Source organism: Sporobolomyces koalae (genome assembly GCF_050403365.1).
Source record: "Sporobolomyces koalae JCM15063 DNA, S_koalae_JCM15063T_v1_ctg5, whole genome shotgun sequence".
In the NCBI taxonomy this organism is placed as follows: Eukaryota; Fungi; Basidiomycota; class Microbotryomycetes; order Sporidiobolales; family Sporidiobolaceae; genus Sporobolomyces; species Sporobolomyces koalae.
In genome coordinates, this window is record NW_027481766.1 from 631,002 (window position 1) to 651,259 (window position 20,258).

Consider the following 20,258-nt stretch of genomic DNA (forward strand, 5'->3'; position numbering starts at 1 on the left):
GACTCCCCTCTTTTCTCGAGGTTTTTCTGGTCTCTGCTGGTCTTCCGGATCGGATCGGTCCCGCACTGCGATTTTGTACCTCTCATTTTTCAGTACCATCAGGCTTCTCTTTCGTTCACTAGATCCTCGCAATTTTGTGCTTAGTATTTTGCTTTTTGTTTTTAGCTGCCTCTCTCGGTTTCTTGTGTCCGTCTGTCAAACTGTGCCGCAACACAAAAATCAACTGTCGCATACGAACCACGGATCGTTTTTCACAACTTTGCGACAGCTTCTATGTCGTCGGCATCTAGGTAGTCCGTCTCGAGCTCGAACAGAGTCCGCCAGACTCGTTCACGAACGAAACTTGGCCAGCGAGGGGTAGACCAGAATCGAGTTTTTACGCCACCTGTTCTCCAATTTACCAACAAATGTCAGCTGGAGAACTCGTCGTAACTTCGTGCATTATCAAGCGACTTGCGGGCATGAGCAGAAGAAATCAGCTTTTCGAGGCCAACACGATCTGGCTCAGAGATCGCTTGTCGACCGGACCAGTCAGTGGCGGATGAGAACGACGTGGAGCTGTCTGGAATGTCAGTCAGATGACCATAGTCGGCCTATTCCAAGAGGAACTCACGCCATGGGTGATAGCGTCGCGTTCCAGCCGTAGAGCGCTCCATCCGCTCCGATCCAGGTATCGTTCAGTTTGAGGAGGGCTGTATAGCGACATCCTTGAATCAGCCTGGCCGTCACTGAGCACAAAGAGACCAGATAGGGCATACGAGCATCGAGAAAGACGACACGTTCGCGCTCGGCAGCAACTTGCGCACGAACATCTTCGTTGATTCCGTTGCCAGTGAGCAGTACTTGCACGGGGCCTACACGCGGGTCTCTCAGCATATGATCTGTTGCGCTCAGTCACCAGGGCAGAAAAGCTCACCGGGAACAACATGAGTACCATTCCAGCTGGTGAGCCAATTTCGTCGCCGCAAGGGCGCAAGTTCTGCAAGCACCGCATGGTAGGTCTCGTTCCCTCTCGTCTTGAGATCGACGAGTAGTTGAATAGGCGTCAAGTTCCCCTCGTAGAAACTGGAGTGTCGGGGTGTCAGCTCCTAGGGCGACGTTTTTACGAGGTAAAATATCGAAATCGTACCTTGTCCATGGACGGCGAATCTCTGGTACATTATCCTGGCTGTAATAGTTTGTCTCGGAAAAGAATTTCGTCTCGTCGTCTTGGACATTCGCCCGTTCAAGCACATCGACCAGCTGGTCCACATACAACGTCTGGAACGTTCGCGCTTTGCTCAAAGACGCAACATTGTGCGAAACCTTTCGGGCCTCAAACGGTATCAGTCATGCTTATGCAGCACTTAACGCTCGTAAAGGAAGAGGCTCACATAGAGCTTGCTGTCTTTAGGATTGAGCCAAACGTCAGCCTCGATCGAGAGAACACCATAGGCGAGGGCAGTGTAGACTGGCGTGTCGCGCCAGTAGTCGTTATGTGAATGTACCGCTCTCTGATTCCGCTCAATGGATCGTGAGCTTCTGGCACTGCCCAACAAACAGCGAAATGCGGTACCTCGGGAACATTTCGAGAAAAGCCAGACGGATAATTCAGTTCCGGAGCATGTCTTCCGCCAGCATATGGGTTGTAGGACTGTTTCTGATGCTGTCAGGCCAGGTGGTGTCGCCTGGGATGCGGATGGGGACGTACACTCGACATCCGATACTCGCCGCGTGGGGCAGCGTGCCGCGTCGAATAATCATTGAACTGGATCTGATCTAGAGGTGACGAAGCAGCAATACCGAGCAGGCTCGCGAACGCGCAAGTAGACAGGCGCATGTGAAGCGATGGGATCCGAAAGGCAAGTTGACGCCAGCTCCTGATCGGTCGCGCGAGCGAGGCTCCATCTGAGCCAGATTTTGACTGGGCCTATCAGATCACGCGGGTCCTCATCATGAGCTGCTCTGCGAATAGAAATCGCGCGTGCGCTACGGCTGGTCGATAAACGACCGCTGCCAAGCTCACAGACCTTATATATCTATGGCGGCTATAATCCCGTCCGTCACCTTTGCATCGAAGGCTACCTTTCAGCTGTAGCCAGAGTCGAACGGACTGAATACTGATACGAATTGCAGAAGAGCCCTCATCCCGTCGAGGGGTACAAATGAAAACATACAGAAGCGCAACTGCTGCCCCCCTGTGGCGAATCGAGTTGTTGCCCTCAGGTGGTCGCTCTTCAGGGCCCGCCACGAGGCATCGCGTAGCGTTGTCGGTAGATTCTGCGCTGACGATGGCTGAGAGCGTGCTGTGGCAGCTCGGGTATATCATACAAATTGATTGGGCTCGCTTCACGCTGAGCGATGACGTTTCGAAGCGAGTCAGCACATTGCTCTGCAGTGAAACCAATGCACTTGTCCCTTACCTTCTTCTCAGGGCGGTTGAAGATAATTCGCTTCGTGGTTTCATCCCACTGCGGTGAAAGCTTATTACATCAGCGCTCAGCTGGCAGCGAAACCTCGCTCGAGTCTCACCCGCTCATTTGCCTCTCGCCCGAGGTGCTGCAATCACAGATGCGAGGTCAATCAGGCGGAGCCATGAAGAATGTAAGCCGCAGAGGAATCTCTGGCTAGACGTACTTTCCGAGCACGTGTCCAGGGCTTCCATGTCCCGTGCTCACGAACAATCTGAACCCGATATATCAGCTCGACTCGATCATACATTTTACGACCTCCCCCAGTAAGGGGGGTCAATGTGAGTAGAACGTAGACGATTTCGGGTCGTTGCGGCGAGCCATTTGAGATTGGTTCTCTACCGGTCCTCCCCACGTAGGGTCCGGTGGCCTGCGTATCGAGCAGCTTCCAAGTCTTCTTGAAAGCGTCATGGCGTGCTTCCGAGCCAACAAGCGTGAGCTCCCAATCGCGAACGTGCCAGACCTTGAGCAAGCTCACCCGACTTGACCGTATGCTCGTGTGGGATTCGGGTGAAGAAAGGCTGCGCCTTTGACAGGCCCTTTCCGCGTACCAGCGGTTTCAAGGACAGGGGAATGTTCCGGGGAAGAACAACGTGTGTCGGGAGGAGCAAAGGGTCCAAATGTCGATCGAACGTGACTTGCGGCCTGGATTGACCAGTGAACGCCTCGTGCCAGGCTCCATCATTCTCAGGGCTGGACTTCTTCAATCTTGAGTACAACGCCAAGTCCAATTCGGGAGAGACAAAGTTGTCCTGCGCGTGTTGATAAAGGACGTGACCGACGGGGCCACCAACGTCTAGCACCATTCCTACTCCCAGAGTTGTCGATAAGCACCAAGCATCAGTATCTATCGCTTGGAATGTCACTCAGGTGAAGGAGGAACTCATGCATTCCGCGACATCGGGACTGTGCTCAAAAAACTCGCTCGCCAAGGCGTCGTCGCTAGGCCATTCAATCAGGGTATCGGCTGGCCTCACAGCATGGTTCTTGTACTTGTTGATGAGCTCTCTGTACAGTTGTGCTGCTTCTGCTGCAGTGATGGTGGAGAGGGGTCGCTGCGAAAGCAGTCAATGCTCGACAATGTCAGCTGCTACGACACGACTTGTCAACGATGGTTCGAGTCAGGGTCTCACCGTAGGAGGGAATCCCTCCATGTTTTCACGAATCGGAGAAAAAGGAAAGCAAGGTGGAGGAACCAGCTGTCGACCTCTGCTTTGCCCCGGAGCAAGTCCGCGGTTTCGGTGATTGCGCATTCCGCTCTTTCAATTGCGGCTCTGAGCACGGCCCTTACAACGTATCTATCTATAGCGTATCATATATCATATCAACAAGATACCTCATCCTCCATCCTCGCTCTAAGATGAGCACAACCATTTACGTGAACTTGTCTTGTAATTCTATCCCGTTCGGCCCGCTCGACCTCCTCGATCCCTTTCTCCCTCGCTTCCCGATCTTCGAGTTTGTCTTTACCGTTACCGTTTAAACTCAACCTCGGGATTCCAGCGAGATTGCCACAATCGGGTACGGTGCACATGACGAACGTTTCAATCTTCTTCCGATTCAGCTCGAGCAGATCGTGTGCGATCGCTGGAGTGATCGATACGAGTTGTCGAGATTTCGCAAACTTGTCAAACAACGGGTCTGGATCTTGCTCCTCTTCAAACTCGTCGACCTTGGCCCGAAACGAACTCGGGTTGAGGGCAAGGTATTCAGACGTTTCGAGTGCGTCCGACAACGTGCACAACCTTCTCGTGCCATCCTTGAGTTTGCCCGTCTTGTCCCACAAATCCCATCGATCGACCAACTCTTCGATCCTCTCGCACGTCTTGTCAATCGCATCGATGTACCCTCTCTTGAACGATTTCGTCCACAGCCTACTCGTCGAGGGTGAGATCTCGTGCAATCCGCAACCGAGAAAATCCAGTCGAGGTGGAGGAGGGATGATGAACAGTTCCTTGACCGGAGGAATCAAACTGTCGACGGGGTCAACGATGGATGGTCGTTCGGGTACGACGACGGGTCGAGGTACCGATCGAAGTCGCGAAGATCGAGGGAGGTTTGGAGCATCGGTTGGACGCTCTTTGACGATTCGACGCCAAGATCTCGTCACTTCTTCCGCTCGTGCGAATCCGACCCCTCCGCAACATTTGCCTGTGAACGGGTTGTGAGTGCGCGCTTCGAGATATAACATGAGAGCCAAAATCCTTCACCTAACCACCGTAGTGTCTGAATCGCCGTGTTCTCATCAATAGCGTCCTCACTGACCAAGCCAGTACATCGGTCAATCACGAGACTCTCGAGTCTCGGATAGAGGCGCAACAGCGTTGGGAACCTCGCATCATCGAGAATGTGGCTCGTCGAGAGGTCGAGCTGGGTCAGAGAAGCAAAGGGCGGGTTCGCAGGGGAAGTTTCGAGAGTGAGGGCGGGCAACAAGTTGCGTCGAGGGAGTCTGAGGGTCAACGAAGTGAGGTGACGTCCAACCGGCGACACAGACAAGCTCGCGAGACAGTCGAGTCGGAAGAACACCTTTCGAGAGCGGGGAAAAAAGCGGATTCGTGAGCGCGCGAATCAGGACAAGGGCAAGAAGCGAAAGGCAGCCTCACAATCGGTTGGGCGAAATCCATCTTGCCCTGCTCTTGCGATGTCTTGCGCGTGAATTTGCCGCTTGCTGGAGGTTGCCTGCTCGCATCGATGCGCAGTTCCATCTCCATCTCGAGGTCGTCTAGTTCGGTTCTCAGCTCGTGCAGTCCGAATGCGGGAGTTTCCTTCTTCTTCTTGCTACCATGGTTCGGACTCAGGTCTTGGATGAATTCGAGACGCGCGAGTCGGGGTGCTGTTTCGCGAGTCAGCTGGGCGAGGTTGTGCACGATCGAGTCGAAGTAGGTGCCTTTGAGAAAGACGAAATAGCTGCGTTCCATGCAATAGGGATTGAAGCGGAACGACAAAGTCTGCAACTGCGTGAAGCGGGCCGACGCGATCGCCGAGGCGGGAGCGAGTAGCTCGTCGAGTTGTTCGGGCGAGAAGAGGGGCCCAACGTAGAGTCTGAGTGCGTGCGTGCACGGTAGCGACAAGAGGAGGTTGACGAGCTGTTGTGGATCTTCCCTGTAGTATATTCTCGAGCGTAAGTAAAGCTCAGCGGGTCGAGCATCGAGCAGGTACTTCGCAAGAGAACGCACCTGAACGCGGTGGCGGTGACGGTCCGAATAGCGCGTTTCGCTGTCGGGTCGAGCTGGCGTAACTTGTGGATTGCTTGCCATGCTTGTCCTTCTCTCGTCAGGCGCAGGTTGCGCCACAAGAGTGCAGGCGACACTTCGGCTGATGGATACGCGCGGGTGAGGGCGAGCGCAGTCGTTTGCAGCTCAGGAGCTGGAAGGAAGCTCAGGACATGGTCCCACAGCTCGGGCGGCAGAAGCATGGTCGTATGCGATGATGTAGACAGCGACGACGCGAGACGGAAATCGGTCGATGATGTCGCCTATCCGACCTCCTTCTCTGTGTACGCCCACATCCTTTCCTTCTGTAACTGTCGAGTTCTTCTGAGGCCAAAGAATTGGGCAGTGCGGACTCATCTCGCACGAGCCTGCATGCTCGAGCACAGCCACAATCCCGAATTACATCGTCTCGATCGCGGGTACGCTTGCTCGAGTCCTCCTCACACAATGGCTCTGTTAGCTTGCTGCTAGCTGGCAACTCTCTATCGTCTCGACTGGGTGATCGATCCAACGGCTAGCCGAGATAACTACCCCAGGTTTTTTTTCTCTTTCGCGCGTTCCCGGATTGCGATCTCGCTTGGCTCTGCTCTGTTTACTCTGCTATCACCGGACTCTTCCATTCAGAGCGTAATCTCTCGCTGCGCGACCGTCATGCATCTGCCTACAGGAGCTCCCCTCGATGTGAGTCGCTCTCTCGCGTACTGTTATCGCGAGTCCGCCCACCTCTTCTTACGAACCTCTCGTTTGCAACTATCACAGGCGTCGAAACTCAGCGTGACGCTGTCTACCAGCGATGCCCAACTCCCGCCTTCGTCCTCGCTCGTGTTCGGCCAGACCTTCTCGTCGCACATGCTCACCGTCCCGTGGTCGCTCGCTTCGGGATGGGGTGTACCTGAGATCAAACCTTATGGACCGCTCATGCTCGATCCGAGCGCGACCGTCCTTCACTACGCTCAAGAACTCTTCGAAGGTGAGAGCATTGACCTCAAATCCCTCGACCGTCGGGGGTTCGCGCCTCGAAGGTGCTCATTCGTGCTTGTTCCCACTCGCCCAGGTATGAAAGCGTACAAGGACAAACAAGGTCGCTCGAGGTTGTTCAGGCCCGATTTGAACATGCAGCGCATGCGCAACGGAGCGAACCGCATGGCCTTCCCCGACTTTGACCCCGAAGAGCTCATCAAGCTGATTCAAGAGCTCGTCAAGGTTGACGACCGATGGATCCCGACCGACCCTGGATGTTCCCTCTGTGCGTCCCGTTTTCTTTGCTGGTCGAATGAACTCGGTCTCAGCTAAACCCACATCCTGAATACGTTTCCAGATATCCGACCGACTATGATCGGTACTCGCGCTTCACTTGGAGTCGGACCTTCGACCGAGGTCTTGCTCTTTGTCATGTCAGTTTCTCCGCTCCAGTATTTGAAACCCCGTCGAGATCGCTCACTTTGCTCGGGACCGTTCTCGATTTTACAGCTGTTCTCCCGTTGCCAAGTACTACTCGTCGGGAGCGAAACCGATCTCACTCCTGTGCTCTTCTCGATCGGTTCGAGCGTGGCCGGGAGGAACCGGAGACTGCAAGTTTGGCAGCAACTATGGACCGTGTGTCGCACCCCAGATCGAAGCGGCCCAACAAGGGTACCAACAAGTCCTGTGGGTGTTTGGAGAAGACGATGAGTGGACCGAGGTCGGTATGATGAATGCGTTTGTCGTGTTGCGCTTGCCGGATGGAGGTACGTTGGATCGCACACCATGCTTTTCCTTCTCTCGGGTCACTCAAGATTCAATGTGTCTCCTCTAGCGCTCGAGTTGGCTACGCCGTCCCTCGCAACAGGTCTCTCTCTCCCAGGAGTCACCCGTGACTCGATCCTTGGACTCGCGCGACAACACGCAGCGGGACAAATCCAACTGCCCAACGTTGACCCGCAAACGAAACTCGTCGTCTCGGAACGCAAGATCACCATGTCCGAGATTGTACGTGCGCAAGCCGAAGGGAACCTCGTCGAAGTGTTTGGATCGGGTACGGCCGCGGTCATCACTTCGGTCGAAAAGATTGGGTACCGAGGGCAAGAGATCAAGATTCCGGTTGATGGGGGAGATGAAGGCGAGAGTGGGTTTGGAAGGTTCGCGGGTAGCATGGTCAAGGTGTTGAACGAGATTCAGTATGGAGAGCGGGAATCCGAATGGAGTTGGCTCTGCTAAAATGCCGTAGAAAAACACTTTGTTATAGACGTCGTTACAAGGCAATAGAAATACCCTGTCTGATCCTCCCGCTGCAGTGTGAGTATAGAGCCGCGCAGAGACAGGACGAACAAACGCTCGGATCCGGCGCGACGACGAAAAAACGCTTCTTCTCCTCTATACACGCTGAATCGTAGTGTACCTTGATTCTCGGGGACACCGTCTCTTGACTACGTGCCTGTGCCGCATTCCAAGTAGCCGACGTTTCGCGCGTCTGCCCAAGTCTGCCTACATTTAGCTCAAGCCGGCGCTATGACGTCGTCCCACATAGCCGAACCTGTTTTTTTCTTTCGTACATTCTCGCCTCTTTTCCCCAGCTCGCGTGACCCGACACGAAAGCGGGGGGGGGGTTGACTACTGCTTCAACACATCTCACGGCGCGCACTTCGCCTCGGCCCGCTCGACTGTTTGGTCCGACGACTACGAGCTCTCAGACCGTCCTTCGCAGCAGACCAAACCTCCCCATTTCATTCCGAAACGGCACTCGACTACTATCCAAGCGACTTGTCTGTGACTTCGAAATTCACGCGCTCTAGAAATGGTGTCAGAGAAGGTTCAGCAACGAACGGGCAAGTCTTGTCCTCATCCAAAGAGTGTTCCTCAGCATTCCGGCATGTTGGGTGGGGAAGGAGAAATAGGAACGAGAGCTGACATTGTTTGGGAGCTGGGTCAATTGTCCCCCGAAACAGAGGATTTCTTCTATGCAATCTGGCCTTTATCCCGGTTCGTAGGGTACCGACCACCAACGTTCCCAGAATTCGACGATTCGTTCCACTCAAAACTCGTCTATCAATTGCCGACTCGGTACCACCAGAAACACATTGAAGAACTGAAACGACGAGCCGAACAGTACGATGAGGAGCGTCGAGGTGATCCTGCACCTCGAGCGAGTGGAGAAACGCTCGTACAGCAACAAGACGAGAAAGCAAAGAGGGACAAGGACGAGGTAGACAAGGAGAAATCCGACAAGAAGCGACATCGGTTCAAGGACAAGTTGGTGCACATGATCGTGACGTACCTTGCTTCGTTCGCAGCGATCGCGTTTCTTGCGTTGTGTCAGTTCTTCTTTCTTCACTTTCGAGCAGTGGAGGGGTTCGAGCTGAACAATTGTATTCTCGGACCTGGCTAGCTGCACGAGCTGCAATCTTTGCGAATCGAGGAGCGCCGGTCGTGGTCGCTGCATTCGCTACTGAAGCCGTCATCCTCTATTCTGAATTCCAATCCCCTCTCGCTCAACCGGTCAGTTTTGCCTTTCCAAAAAAAAAAGTCCTTCAAAAGCCACTTGGTTCGCAATGACTCAAATCGAATTCCGGGTGGTTCGTTAGCGCAACATTATGTTTGGCAACATCCTGTGCTCGGTCCTAGGAGTGGGATTACAGAAATTGTTCCTGTTGCACGGAGGGTGGAAAGTAGGAGACATTTTCGGTCCGTTGCCATGGGCAGCAGCTTCAGTCACGCTCGCAACGTCCATCTTGCTGATGCAGTTCTTCGAGATCACGTGAGTTTTCGTGATTCTCCCAAAGAGATCTACGCTTGTTTTTATTGATTTTCACTGTTGAGAAATGGTAGTCACCCTCCTGGTGGAGCTACTGCACTTTTGGCGGTGACACTTCCGTCAGTCGCAGGCATGGGATGGTCAGTCGCAACTAGGTTCTATTCTCCTTGTGCTATTACAAAGCATCTCTGACGATTTCCCCTTTTTCAAAACAGGTTCTTTATCGTCCAAGTCGTTGTCGACAGTTGTATCGTTCTGGGATGGGCCATGATCGTCAACAACATGTTTGGTCGACAATATCCAAGTCAGTTTCTTCCTGTCTCTCGCTTTTTTTTCGGAGGAGAAACGTTAAAGACTGAACCTTTGTACTTTTGATATGAACTATAGCGAATTGGTGGTGGCCCACTGACCATATTGTGATTCCACCTCGTCCATCGAAATCTGGATAGGGAACCCTATTGTATACCCAGGGCCGGCTCGATCACTATGTTTGTTGCATTGTATACATCCCTCAAGCTTTTTGCCGCCACGGTGCATGTTCGTGTTTCGAATCTCTACGACTGCCAGCAAAAACATAGGAGAGACACATTCATGGGTCATGCTGATCTTGGGATTGCGCCTTGGAAGTGACAAGGTTAATTCTACAATCGTTCTGCAAATGCCTGTTCCAACTGATCCATCTCTCGAGTCGCGTGTCGTACTCTTCGTTGTCGATCGAGCAAGTTTTTACTCCAATCTCCTTTCGCCCTCGAAATTGGTCCCATTCCTCCTCTCGTCGTCGTTGTCGTCGAGTTTGACTGTTGTCCAATTTCGTACCCTTGACGTTGTTCTCCTGCCAAGAACTTCTTGCCCACGGTCGGAACGGTCAAGACGGGTTTCGGTACCGGTTTCGATTCACTCGGGTACAGTTTCTGAGTCAACTGAGACACGGGTCGTTCTGGATCCGGACCGAGAGGGTTCTGGTCCGAGAGGGAGAAATGCGCGAGGTTCGACAGGTAGTGGTGGTACACTCGGTTCAGGAACAGGTTTGCCGGGTGTACCGATTTGACGGGTTCGAGTGCATCGGAACCGGATTCGACCGTCTCGTTCGAAGAGATCGATTCGAGAGGTTCAGTTGTAGATTGTCGAGAGACGGGAAGTTTGACAAGAGGGTTTGAACGGAACTGTAACGCTTTGACGATGTTTTTACGAGTGATTGATCCAAGTTGAGTCGAATTTGACAACGCTTCGACGATCCCTTCGTCTCCGTTCGCTTCGATCGAAGTACGGAACTGTTGAAACGCTTCGGGACCGAGGGAGAGATCTCGAGTCCGAATCGCGAGTTCCCGACCGACCGTTTTCGCGGCGTTCTCGAACCGGAGGTCGTTCTTGTTGTCGACGAGTTCGAGGACGGCGAGAGGGGCATTGTCACCTTGTCGGTACCCACTGCGCAGGATGCGAGTGTACCCTCCTGGTCGAGCCGCGTACCGTTCGGCGAACGTCGTGAACAAGGGGGTGAGAGTATCTTTTCCGTTCTGGGGGAAAACGTCGAAGAATCGTCAGGCAATGAAGCGAGTGGTGAAGCACAAAGAGAGAGAAGAGTTACGAGGAGGAACGCGTTTGCGCGGTTCCAGTTGTCACGACCGCCTTGCTTGCCCCACCCGATGACTTGGTCCGCGAGTTTCTGAGCGGCTTTCGCCTTTGGGAGGGTAGTCGAGATCTGCTCGTGTTGGAGGAGCGACGACACCAAGTTGCGCAGCATGAGCACGCGGTGCGAGGTCGTACGCGACAATTTGGACAGGTGGAGACCGTGACGCATCCTGGCTCGAGTCTATGGGGGTCGGGCGCGTGGAGAGCGGATTCGAGGAGGAGAGCAGATCAAGAGTGATTCAAACCGACGGCGGCTGATCGGTCGCTTGTAATGAGATCAACCAAGGGAGAGGGAGCTTTGCGAGTCGCTCTAGTGTTCGGTGTGATCTCGAGTCGGTCGTCGTTGCGAGAAAGATCATGAGAAGCCGCCAGTTGGTTTCACAAAAAAGTTGCGGAGCAATCTCACTGTTTCCCCTCTCTCGCGAGACTGCCTTTGCAGTTGCCGATCATGTTGCGACCATCGACTTCGAGCCTCTCGACGACGTGCGGCAGATGTGCGAGACTCGTCGTCTCGTCTCGCAGTGCACCGCCGTTCGTTCCCCTCACGCCTGCTCTACCCTCTCCCGTACAGGGCTCGAGGTACAGGAGCGTGTCGAGGAGACATCATGCGTCGTTCGCTCAAGCCGAGGCCGAAATCACATCCGACGCTACGACAGAATCGGAACTCTCCGTTGCCGAGCCTCTGCATTCGCTCGACCAGGACCATTCCAATCGAACAGAACCCGAGCACGAACGAGAGGTCGATCAAGCGTACGACGACTTGTTTACGACGATCAACGAATCAACCTTTGCACGAACTCAACCTCGACCGTCTCCTCCAAATCCCGCGACTCGGTCTCCAGTCTACCAGGAAGAGCCCGAACCGTCTCTACATGAAGCTGCCCTAAACAGTAAACAACCCGCAGTCACTCTCGAGTCGCTCATAGCGCGCCCGATCGACTCGGCTGCCACTGGACCGACCGTAGTCGATCTCGAGGCCCTCGCGCCCCGCAGGTTCAACATCCCTTCCGTCACCTCGCCCGATTCGCACCGGACAATCTACGCGCGTGTCTGGGACACGACTCGCAACAAGGTCAACCGGGCCTTCTCGAAATCACAATTGGTCGAATTGATCTCGCGTCCAACCGACGAGGGAGGACTCGGGATCGATGTCACCGACGCCCAAGTCGCGACCCGATTGAAACTCGGGACTCCGGGCAAGAAATCGAAATTGTGGAAACCGAAACGGTTGGATCAGATGAGCAAACGCGAGTTGATCCACACGATCCTGATTGCCGAATGGAAATTTGTGCATCCCGACGTGGTCCCATCTGCACATCGGGGACCTTCTGTATCCAAAGGTGAGTGGAAATGGTTGACACTTGCGGTATTCCAGGCTGACCTCCTCTCTCTCCGTCTCGTCTGCAGCGATCCCTCTCTCGGACCGGATCCTGTTCCTTCTCTTGTCCCCAAGTACGTGTCTCTCTGTCTCTCTCGCGCGCGATCCGAGCAAAGAGAAATTCTGAACAATATCACTATGTTCATCCAACTCAGATTGTCCCGTGATCGCGAAAATCACCCGACATCTCGGCATCAAAGTCTCGTTCTCGAGACATCCCAAAACTCAAGTCTTGTCCCTCGTGCTCAAGGGCAGCGAGAGTACTGTCGCGGCCGCACGCGCCGAAGTCGAATCTATCGACGAGGTCAGTTTGCATACACACACACTCCGTGATTTCTTTGAGAGGGAGAGAAAAACAGCTAACCAACTCGGAGGGTTCCGAATTCTTTCACAGATTGGAGCTCGGAAAGAGATCCAATTGCCGAGACCCGCGACGAGTTTGAGACCTGAAGTGTATCAGACCATTTCGAGACTCGCGAAAACTTACCTCGAACCTGGATCGCATCCCGTCAGTATTCCGCTCTTCCCCCCTTCTCTTGGCTCGCCTTTCAAATTTTATTGATCGCCTGCTCTTCAGAATACGTTGTCTGCAAGCGCGATGGAACCTAAATCTCTCGTCAGATCTGAACGGTTACTCGCAGCCGCATTCGCTTCTGTAAGAAGGCTCTTTCCTGAATCTTCTTGCCCCCTATTTCCTCGATTCTCGTGAGGTTGTCTCTCTAAACTCGCCTCCGTTCCTCTTTCTGCAGGACAAGATTCGACAATCGACTCGACAATTCGTTTCTGCTCCAACTTCACTCGGGACCGTACAGTATTCTATGTACCCGTTTCAGCCACTCTCGATTCCTGCCGCACTCGAATCGGGTTCGACCTCGACGTATGCGAGGTTGAAAGCGTTGAGCAACGTTGGAACCGATCAACACGAGTTGCAACGATGGAGTGAAAAAATGAGACTCGATCACAAAGTCACTCGAATCCCCATCTTGTTCGACTCTGCAAAGAACCTCAAGCAAAGTTCAATGCCGACGACTGTCTTTGAAGCATTGTTTGAACCGTTTTCTCGTCAACAAGGTTCCGAGGACTCGACAACCACCGCGAACCAACAAAAATTCGAACTGCGGGCTCAAGTCGGACACGTCTTGTTCCCTCTGTACAAACAGGGAGGATCTCGGGGAGAGACTGTCGTGGGACCGATCTTGGACGGCAAGTTTGGATGGGAGAAATGGGTCGAATGGTCACAAGCGAAACGCAGGAACGAATCAATCTTTGTACCTTCGTCAGTTTTCTCTTTTTCTGTTTTCCTTTCCTGGAGCCGACCAAGAAAAAAAAACAGGACCTGATCCTACTTATTTGAATCAGAGCGCCTCAACGATTCCTTGATTCGACTGGAGTCACTTGTCCATTACCTACGACCCATTCTCCATTCGCTTCACTGTTTGCTCCTCTCGAATCGTTCTCGAATGCACAAGGTCCCGTCAGTCCCGAACAACAGACAGATCTTGCCAGTCACCCTACATTCGCATCATCGTCTTTCCGTCGCTTCGTCTATTATCCAGTTGAACCTCGAACCCTCGAATCGGATGTAGCGGAACGACTCGAATTGGTCATCTCTACAGGACGCGATGCGTTCGGACAACGTCAATCACAAGCCTCGTTCACCTCGATTCGAGAAACTCAAGTCGACGTCCTGGTTCCTACTGGACAAAACGATCTTCGGTTCAATTTGAGACAGACTCGAGACGTTCAAGAGCGAGACCTCGAGATTGAGAGCGTCGTCGTGTCAAAAGGAAGGTAAGGAAATCCGTTTCCTCCTTTTTTCTCTGGTTATCCTCAAACAAATCCCCTTCCCGACCTTGTTCATTCACTGAACACTTGTCTCTCCTTTTCTTGTACAAAACAGTACTTTGCTCGAAACGATTGCAGAGAATCAATCTCAATCACCTCTCGAGATCACTCACAAAGGCATTCGATACTTCTTACACACTTCTTCTCAATTGCGTCAAACTCTCATCGAACCTCCGTCTTCTCCTTTTTCTTCCTCGACGACGACGACGGTTCGACAGGAATTGGAACTGTACAACAAGGCGCTTCATGAAGAAGTGACGGTCTACCTCCCCGAACCTAGACGATTCACTTCGATCGAATACGTCATTCATCAAGATCGAACAAAAGATGAGATTCGGAGTGGAACTCGTTCTACCTTCAACGAAGTAGGGGGACAAGACGATCAAGTCGAAGTGAAACAAAAGTGGTCGAGAGTTTTGGAATCCTTCGAAAAGAAATGTCAAATCTCATCGTAACCCTCTCTTTCGTTCAATTCAAAACACCCACGCACTCCAATAAGCTCTGATAACTTCTTTTCTATTATGCTTTCCCCTCTAATCTTTTGGCAACGTTGTACCTTTATTTGTCTTCAATTCGCATAGCAGAAAGAAAAACCCTGTATTTTGAAACCTCGCAGACTTTCCTCCCTCTGCTTGACGATTTATGTCTCTATTCGTGAATTGTTGAACAACACTTCTCCGCAACAAGGAAAGTAGTCGTCGAGTCTCTGGTTTTTCTGACGTTGTTGAAGGTGCGATGCAGTTTGCAAAAGCTCAACACGAGTCGGGGTTTTTTCGTTTCCCACTACCTCGGTTTTGGGAATACCATGGACAAAAAGGTGTGAACAGGACCGACGTGCGTGTTTGCTATATTTTGCTAGCAACGAGCTCGAAAGAAGAAAACAAGTTAACAAGGAGAGAGAGGAAGAGGACGGGGGACTGAGAAAAGTACCAACAACAACAAAGGAAAAAGAAACCTGAAGAAGAAAAAGGATATGTCGACAAAAGGGAACGTTAGAGTGATGGTACAGGCATGACAGTTTGTCGAAAAGAGCGAAGGCAAACGAAAGTTGGCCCAAGCGTGAACAGGCGGGGCAGGTCTCCAGTTTGATGATGAGAGGGAAACGACGATTCAACTGGTGAGATGATGGTACAGGTACAGGAACGGACCGGAACGGTGGGGAGAATGCAAACAGTGCTGAGCTTTAAGGTAAAGACACGAAATCGACGCCGAGCGTTCGCAGACTCGTTCCAAGCTGCCTCCTTGTGTGTTCCGGAAATCTAAGTTGTGCCGGAGACAATAAGTAGACGACACAAGACTTGTGTTTGCAAGAGGTATATCAGCTCACCTGGGCACTCCCTCTATTTGGAACAACAACCCTTTGGCATGCAAGTCGTCAACCTGGTTCTTGATTGTCGCCTTGCATTCATCCGTCAGGCTCTGAGAATTCCGCACAATCTGCTCGTAGCTGCCAGTGACGACAGGATGAAGGTGTTTGTCGATTCCTTTTCCTCGCTTCTCGACGTATTCGTTCAGGGAGACTGCGCGATACATGATCCGAGGAGACGAGAGGTTGTCGAGATCTTCGTCCGTGATACACCCGGAAGCGGACGAAACGATCACCGCAATCGGCGCTTTTGTCGTAAGCGCAGCGTTTCGACAATAAGAAGTGAGGAACTGGTTGTCGTGGACCGGTTGCAGGGAGGCTTGAAGGAATTGTAGGGTGATTGGGAGAGACGAGTGTATCTTGATGGCGAGATACAGAGGATGAGCGACACTTGGGATGTTTTTTTGTGACTGGGAGGTTGAGGGCGCAGAAGGAAAGGAGAGGCGACGATGATGAGGCGAGTGCGGCGATGCAGGAGGACTCGAGTACGCATCTTCGAGGATGCTCAGCAGAGGGTCTGACATCAGGCGCGTATCAGCTGTGATTCTATCCGGACAATGAGAGGCAAAATGGCGTGCGCACCAATGTAAACAGTCGATAGTGTGCGAGCAGGATCCAGTTGAGTCTGGGGTGAGCCGACCTGTGGTTTACAGACGACATTGAGCACAACTCTAAGCAAGGACAATCCGACAAAGCGCACAAGCAATTCGCCGTCGACAAGCGAAACATCGATAGAGAGCCATGACTGTGCCTTGTCGAGCTCGTGTCGCAAGTTCTCGACAGAGTCTCCGACCGTCTCGTCTGTCAACAGGCGAAATAAGCTCGTTTCGTGCTGCAGTATATTCAGAGTATAATACTGACCATGTTGGTGGAGATTGTCCATCATGAACTGTTCGTGCAGGTTCAGGCCAAGCCCTCCTTGGCTCGACGCTGGAAGCGGTCCCGATGCCGACAACTCCTCGAGGGCTAACGAAGCACCGTGTAGTGACATATGTCCCCCTGTCGCAGGCGGCGAGAGGTGAAACTGCATAGGCTCTTCCGCTGACTCTACGCTCGAGCCCAAGCTTTTCTCCTGCTCGCAAGGCTCGTCCTGGGGAGTCGACAAACTCTCGTTCTCTTCTTCGACAATCTCTTGCAGGACATGAGCACCTTCTGGCGTAGGTGGTGACATGGGCAGGTGGTGGTGACTATGACGTCCTCCTCCTCGGAAGTCAGAAGGTGAGAGTGGGGAAGCCGGCGCAGCATGCTCGTTCGAATTCTCTCTCGACCTCGAAGGTGTCCGGGGTGAAGTACATTCAAACAGAGGATCGTCTAGAACTGCCGTCTCGCCGTACGAACGCGCGAGTTTGCGACAGCGAGAAGATAGATCGTCGTCCGTTGCGGCTCCGGATGAGCGTGGGGACGACAGTGACGAGTGGGACAGGATAGGTGACCACTGCGGCGTAGGCGGTAGGCGTTTCGTGTCGATATTGAGCGCTTTGGTCGACATGGCCGAGAGGGTGGGCGGGAGAGGGGAGCAAGACTCGACTCGGGAAAAGCACACGAGCCTCGATCACAAAATGTTTCCCTTGGACGGCTGCGCTCTGCACCGCCACGAGTCTTGCGCATTTCGTTCCTTCCCATCTCTTCGCTCGCAGGGGGACACGGGGGCAGCTCAAGCGATGTGCAGCTGATTGATCGAGCTCTGTCGCATCTTTTGAGGCTCTTATCTTTTTCAGTCGGCATTCAGGTAGAGGTATTTTCATCTTTCGAATTTGAGACGGGTCGGATTTGCGACTTTGAAGCATAGGGGAGAGAAGACAGAGAAAAAGAAAAACGTAGGGACGTAGAAAAGATAAAGAAAAAAGAGGTTTGTGGGTAAAACAGCACATCATGGGTTGAGAAAGAGTTAAAAGACAAAGGGCGTAGGAGGAGGAGGAGGAGGAGGGGGAGGAGGAGGAGGGTACAGAAAAGCTTGACGCGGTTTTTTGCTTTCGACACCGACGACGACAAGATCGTGAAGAGACAGCAAGAGACAGACGAGTTTGCGCACAAAACGATCCGTTTACTGTGGTAGACAATGAGGCGAGTCAACGCGTGTTTCATCAGTTTCACGCTCATCGGCCGTTGATGGACAGAAACAGAACTTACGAAACATTTGCGGTGAACGATCGAAGGACCACTCTCGTCGTACTCTTGCTTGCTGATCCACATTTGTTGGAAGGTGGAGAGAGAAGCGAGAATCGAACCTCCGATCCAGACCGAGTACTTGCGCTCGGGCGGGGCGACAATCTTGACCTTCATCGACGAGGGCGCGAGCGCCGTGATCTCCTTCTGCATGCGGTCCGAGATACCGGCGTACATGGTCGTGCCTCCCGACATGACAATGTTGCCGTAGAGGTCCTTGCGGATGTCGAGGTCGCACTTCATGATCGAGTTGTAGGTCGTCTCGTGGATACCGGCAGCTTCGAGTCCGATCAAGGACGGTTGGAAGAGGGCCTCGGGGGCACGGAAACGCTCGTTACCGATCGTGATGACTTGTCCATCGGGCAGCTCGTACGACTTTTCGAGGGCCGACGACTGGGCGGCGGTCTGCATCTCCTGCTCAAAGTCGAGGGCGACGTAGCAAAGCTTCTCCTTGATGTCACGCACGATTTCACGCTCGGCGGTGGTAGTGAAGGTGTAACCTCGCTCCATCAGGATTTTGATGAGGTAGTCCTAGAAAACGCGAATAACCATCAGCACGAGATGAAAAGAGAAAGGAGAAAGAAGGAAACAAGCGAAAGGGCAACGAACCGTGAGGTCACGACCAGCGAGGTCGAGACGGAGGATCGCGTGCGGGAGGGCGTAACCCTCGTAGATGGGGACGGTGTGGGTGACACCATCTCCCGAGTCGAGCACGATACCGGTCGTACGTCCGGAAGCGTAGAGCGAGAGGACGGCTTGGATCGCGACGTAGAACGCGGGCGCGTTGAAGGTCTCGAACATGATCTGGGTCATCTTTTCCCGGTTCACCTTGGGGTTGAGGGGAGCCTCGGTGAGGAGGACGGGGTGCTCTTCGGGGGCAACTCGGAGCTCGTTGTAGAACTGTTGTCAACAAAAGAGGTTCAACGGTTCGCGTTTCGTGCACGAGTGTTGACGAATGACGCAAGGCGTACGGTGTGATGCCAGATCTTCTCCATGTCGTCCCAGTTGGTGACGATACCGTGCTCGATGGGGTCTGGATCGAATCGCAAGTCAGCTCCCGCGCTCGGTTCGCTTTCGGGGTTCGAGTGGGCAGACCGCGACTGACACTTGAGGGTGAGGATACCACGCTTGGACTGGGCCTCGTCACCGACGTACGAGTCCTTCTGTCCCATACCGACCATGACACCTTGGTGACGGGGGCGACCGACGATCGAAGGGAAGACCTGAAGATCGCGCAGTTTGGGGTCAGCATGCGCTCAGATCGAAGAGATCGGGCGAGATCGACTGCGCGCGAGTGTGCATGTCCGCGCGAGGATCAAGCATTCGCACGAGCGAGCGCAATCGGAGGTGCCGAGCGTCGACTATGGGCAAATGTGATAAGCGCGCAGAATGGAAAGGCCAACTCACGGCACGGGGTGCGTCGTCTCCAGCGAATCCGGCCTTGCACATTCCGGATCCATTCTGTGGGCGAGTTCATTGGGGGCAGGCGAGATCGGTTTCGAGCGAGCAGGAGGGCGAGGAACGAAGGCACAGGCAAAAACAAAGGCGACGTGTTAGGCGTGGCATCCATGCGGGGGAAACGGGCAGCGTTACGCGGGCGCAGGCGAGCACTTACGTCGATAACGAGGGCGGCAACTTCGTCTGCGAGAGTGGCACGATCGGGCGGTCAGGATCGCAGTACGCACGCGCGAGGGAGGATGGCCGAGGGGGACGAGGTCCGAGGTGACGCCCTTTCGATCGCACCTCGAACCTCGTCTACCGCCGTGGCCAGGCCGCGAACGGTGCAGGCCGCGAAGAGGGTACGCACCTTCCATGGTAATAGAGTGTCTAGTGGGGTAGAGAACGGGGGAGGGAGCGAGAGAGTGGGGTGGGAGCGGAAAGGGCAAGGTGCGGCCTGCAACGGTTGCGATTACGCTCGTCACATCAACAATTGCGATTACGTTTCGATTACATTTGATCTCTCTCGGCTCCTTGTGCGGGATGACCGACCTACAGTCCTCTCTTGTTTGGCACCAGTGTCCCGCGGGTTCTTCAGATGCTCCGCTGTGCCAATGGACTCTTCTTCTCTGCTGGTCGTGTTCAATACATTCGATCCACCCTGGTCTACGCCGATCCCGCAACGTGCACGCAGCATCGGCGAAGCAGCAGCAGCAGCATCGCAGTTTCGAACACAGAGCAGCAGTATCCTTGTCCGCAGCGCCTCGCTCGGGCTCTTGAGCATATTCAGCAGCTCACGCGACCGGATCAGGCGGTCAGGCCAAGTCCGGCCGACCCAAGATGTCCCGAAGAGGCGCGCAGACCTCGTGCGTCGCGTTCGCTGTGAAGCATGTCCAAGGGCAGGTCCATCTGCGACTTGGGGAACGCCTGCATGAGACCAGACTCTGCCCCGAGTCTAGGCAGGTGAGCACGAGTGCAAGAAGAGGTCGAGCCGTTCGGGTTGGAGGCGCGAGCGGACGGTGATCACTCTCTCGACCCCACTCGA

At 53.6% G+C, this 20,258-nt stretch overlaps 7 protein-coding genes across 7 annotated transcripts; 3 read left to right on the plus strand and 4 right to left on the minus strand.

Annotated features, from left to right (window-relative positions):
- Positions 1-251: 251 nt before the first annotated feature.
- On the minus strand, positions 252-5,865 carry JCM15063_006057 (uncharacterized protein; the record flags this gene model as incomplete). Its single annotated transcript, XM_076676813.1, has 12 exons — positions 252-385; positions 458-558; positions 614-692; positions 759-854; positions 917-1,065; positions 1,130-1,305; positions 1,374-1,493; positions 1,556-1,645; positions 3,829-4,601; positions 4,661-4,976; positions 5,054-5,552; positions 5,627-5,865. The coding sequence occupies 12 exons, from the start codon at positions 5,863-5,865 to the stop codon at positions 252-254; spliced, it is 2,772 nt and encodes a 923-aa protein (XP_076536272.1).
- Positions 5,866-6,313: 448 nt separating this feature from the next.
- JCM15063_006058 (uncharacterized protein) lies at positions 6,314-7,858 on the plus strand (the record flags this gene model as incomplete). Its single annotated transcript, XM_076676814.1, has 6 exons — positions 6,314-6,343; positions 6,422-6,632; positions 6,717-6,908; positions 6,981-7,056; positions 7,133-7,389; positions 7,458-7,858. 6 exons carry the CDS (start codon positions 6,314-6,316, stop codon positions 7,856-7,858), a joined length of 1,167 nt encoding a protein of 388 aa, XP_076536273.1.
- Positions 7,859-8,510: 652 nt separating this feature from the next.
- On the plus strand, positions 8,511-9,841 carry JCM15063_006059 (HPP family protein; the record flags this gene model as incomplete). The annotated part of the gene is made up of 6 exons (XM_076676815.1): positions 8,511-8,952; positions 9,027-9,136; positions 9,223-9,395; positions 9,467-9,532; positions 9,608-9,696; positions 9,780-9,841. 6 exons carry the CDS (start codon positions 8,511-8,513, stop codon positions 9,839-9,841), a joined length of 942 nt encoding a protein of 313 aa, XP_076536274.1.
- Positions 9,842-10,033: 192 nt separating this feature from the next.
- MRPL8 (mitochondrial 54S ribosomal protein bL17m MRPL8) lies at positions 10,034-11,190 on the minus strand (the record flags this gene model as incomplete). Its single annotated transcript, XM_076676816.1, has 2 exons — positions 10,034-10,906; positions 10,978-11,190. The coding sequence occupies 2 exons, from the start codon at positions 11,188-11,190 to the stop codon at positions 10,034-10,036; spliced, it is 1,086 nt and encodes a 361-aa protein (XP_076536275.1).
- A 279-nt stretch (positions 11,191-11,469) lies between these two features.
- On the plus strand, positions 11,470-14,699 carry JCM15063_006061 (uncharacterized protein; the record flags this gene model as incomplete). Its single annotated transcript, XM_076676817.1, has 8 exons — positions 11,470-12,361; positions 12,429-12,473; positions 12,555-12,703; positions 12,794-12,907; positions 12,977-13,054; positions 13,149-13,675; positions 13,759-14,190; positions 14,300-14,699. 8 exons carry the CDS (start codon positions 11,470-11,472, stop codon positions 14,697-14,699), a joined length of 2,637 nt encoding a protein of 878 aa, XP_076536276.1.
- A 728-nt stretch (positions 14,700-15,427) lies between these two features.
- JCM15063_006062 (uncharacterized protein) lies at positions 15,428-17,099 on the minus strand (the record flags this gene model as incomplete). The annotated part of the gene is made up of 5 exons (XM_076676818.1): positions 15,428-15,503; positions 15,572-16,127; positions 16,193-16,250; positions 16,311-16,411; positions 16,472-17,099. The coding sequence occupies 5 exons, from the start codon at positions 17,097-17,099 to the stop codon at positions 15,428-15,430; spliced, it is 1,419 nt and encodes a 472-aa protein (XP_076536277.1).
- A 555-nt stretch (positions 17,100-17,654) lies between these two features.
- JCM15063_006063 (actin) lies at positions 17,655-19,590 on the minus strand (the record flags this gene model as incomplete). The annotated part of the gene is made up of 8 exons (XM_076676819.1): positions 17,655-17,657; positions 17,741-18,307; positions 18,386-18,676; positions 18,748-18,809; positions 18,882-18,999; positions 19,184-19,237; positions 19,392-19,417; positions 19,584-19,590. 8 exons carry the CDS (start codon positions 19,588-19,590, stop codon positions 17,655-17,657), a joined length of 1,128 nt encoding a protein of 375 aa, XP_076536278.1.
- Between the last annotated feature and the right edge of the window lie 668 nt (positions 19,591-20,258).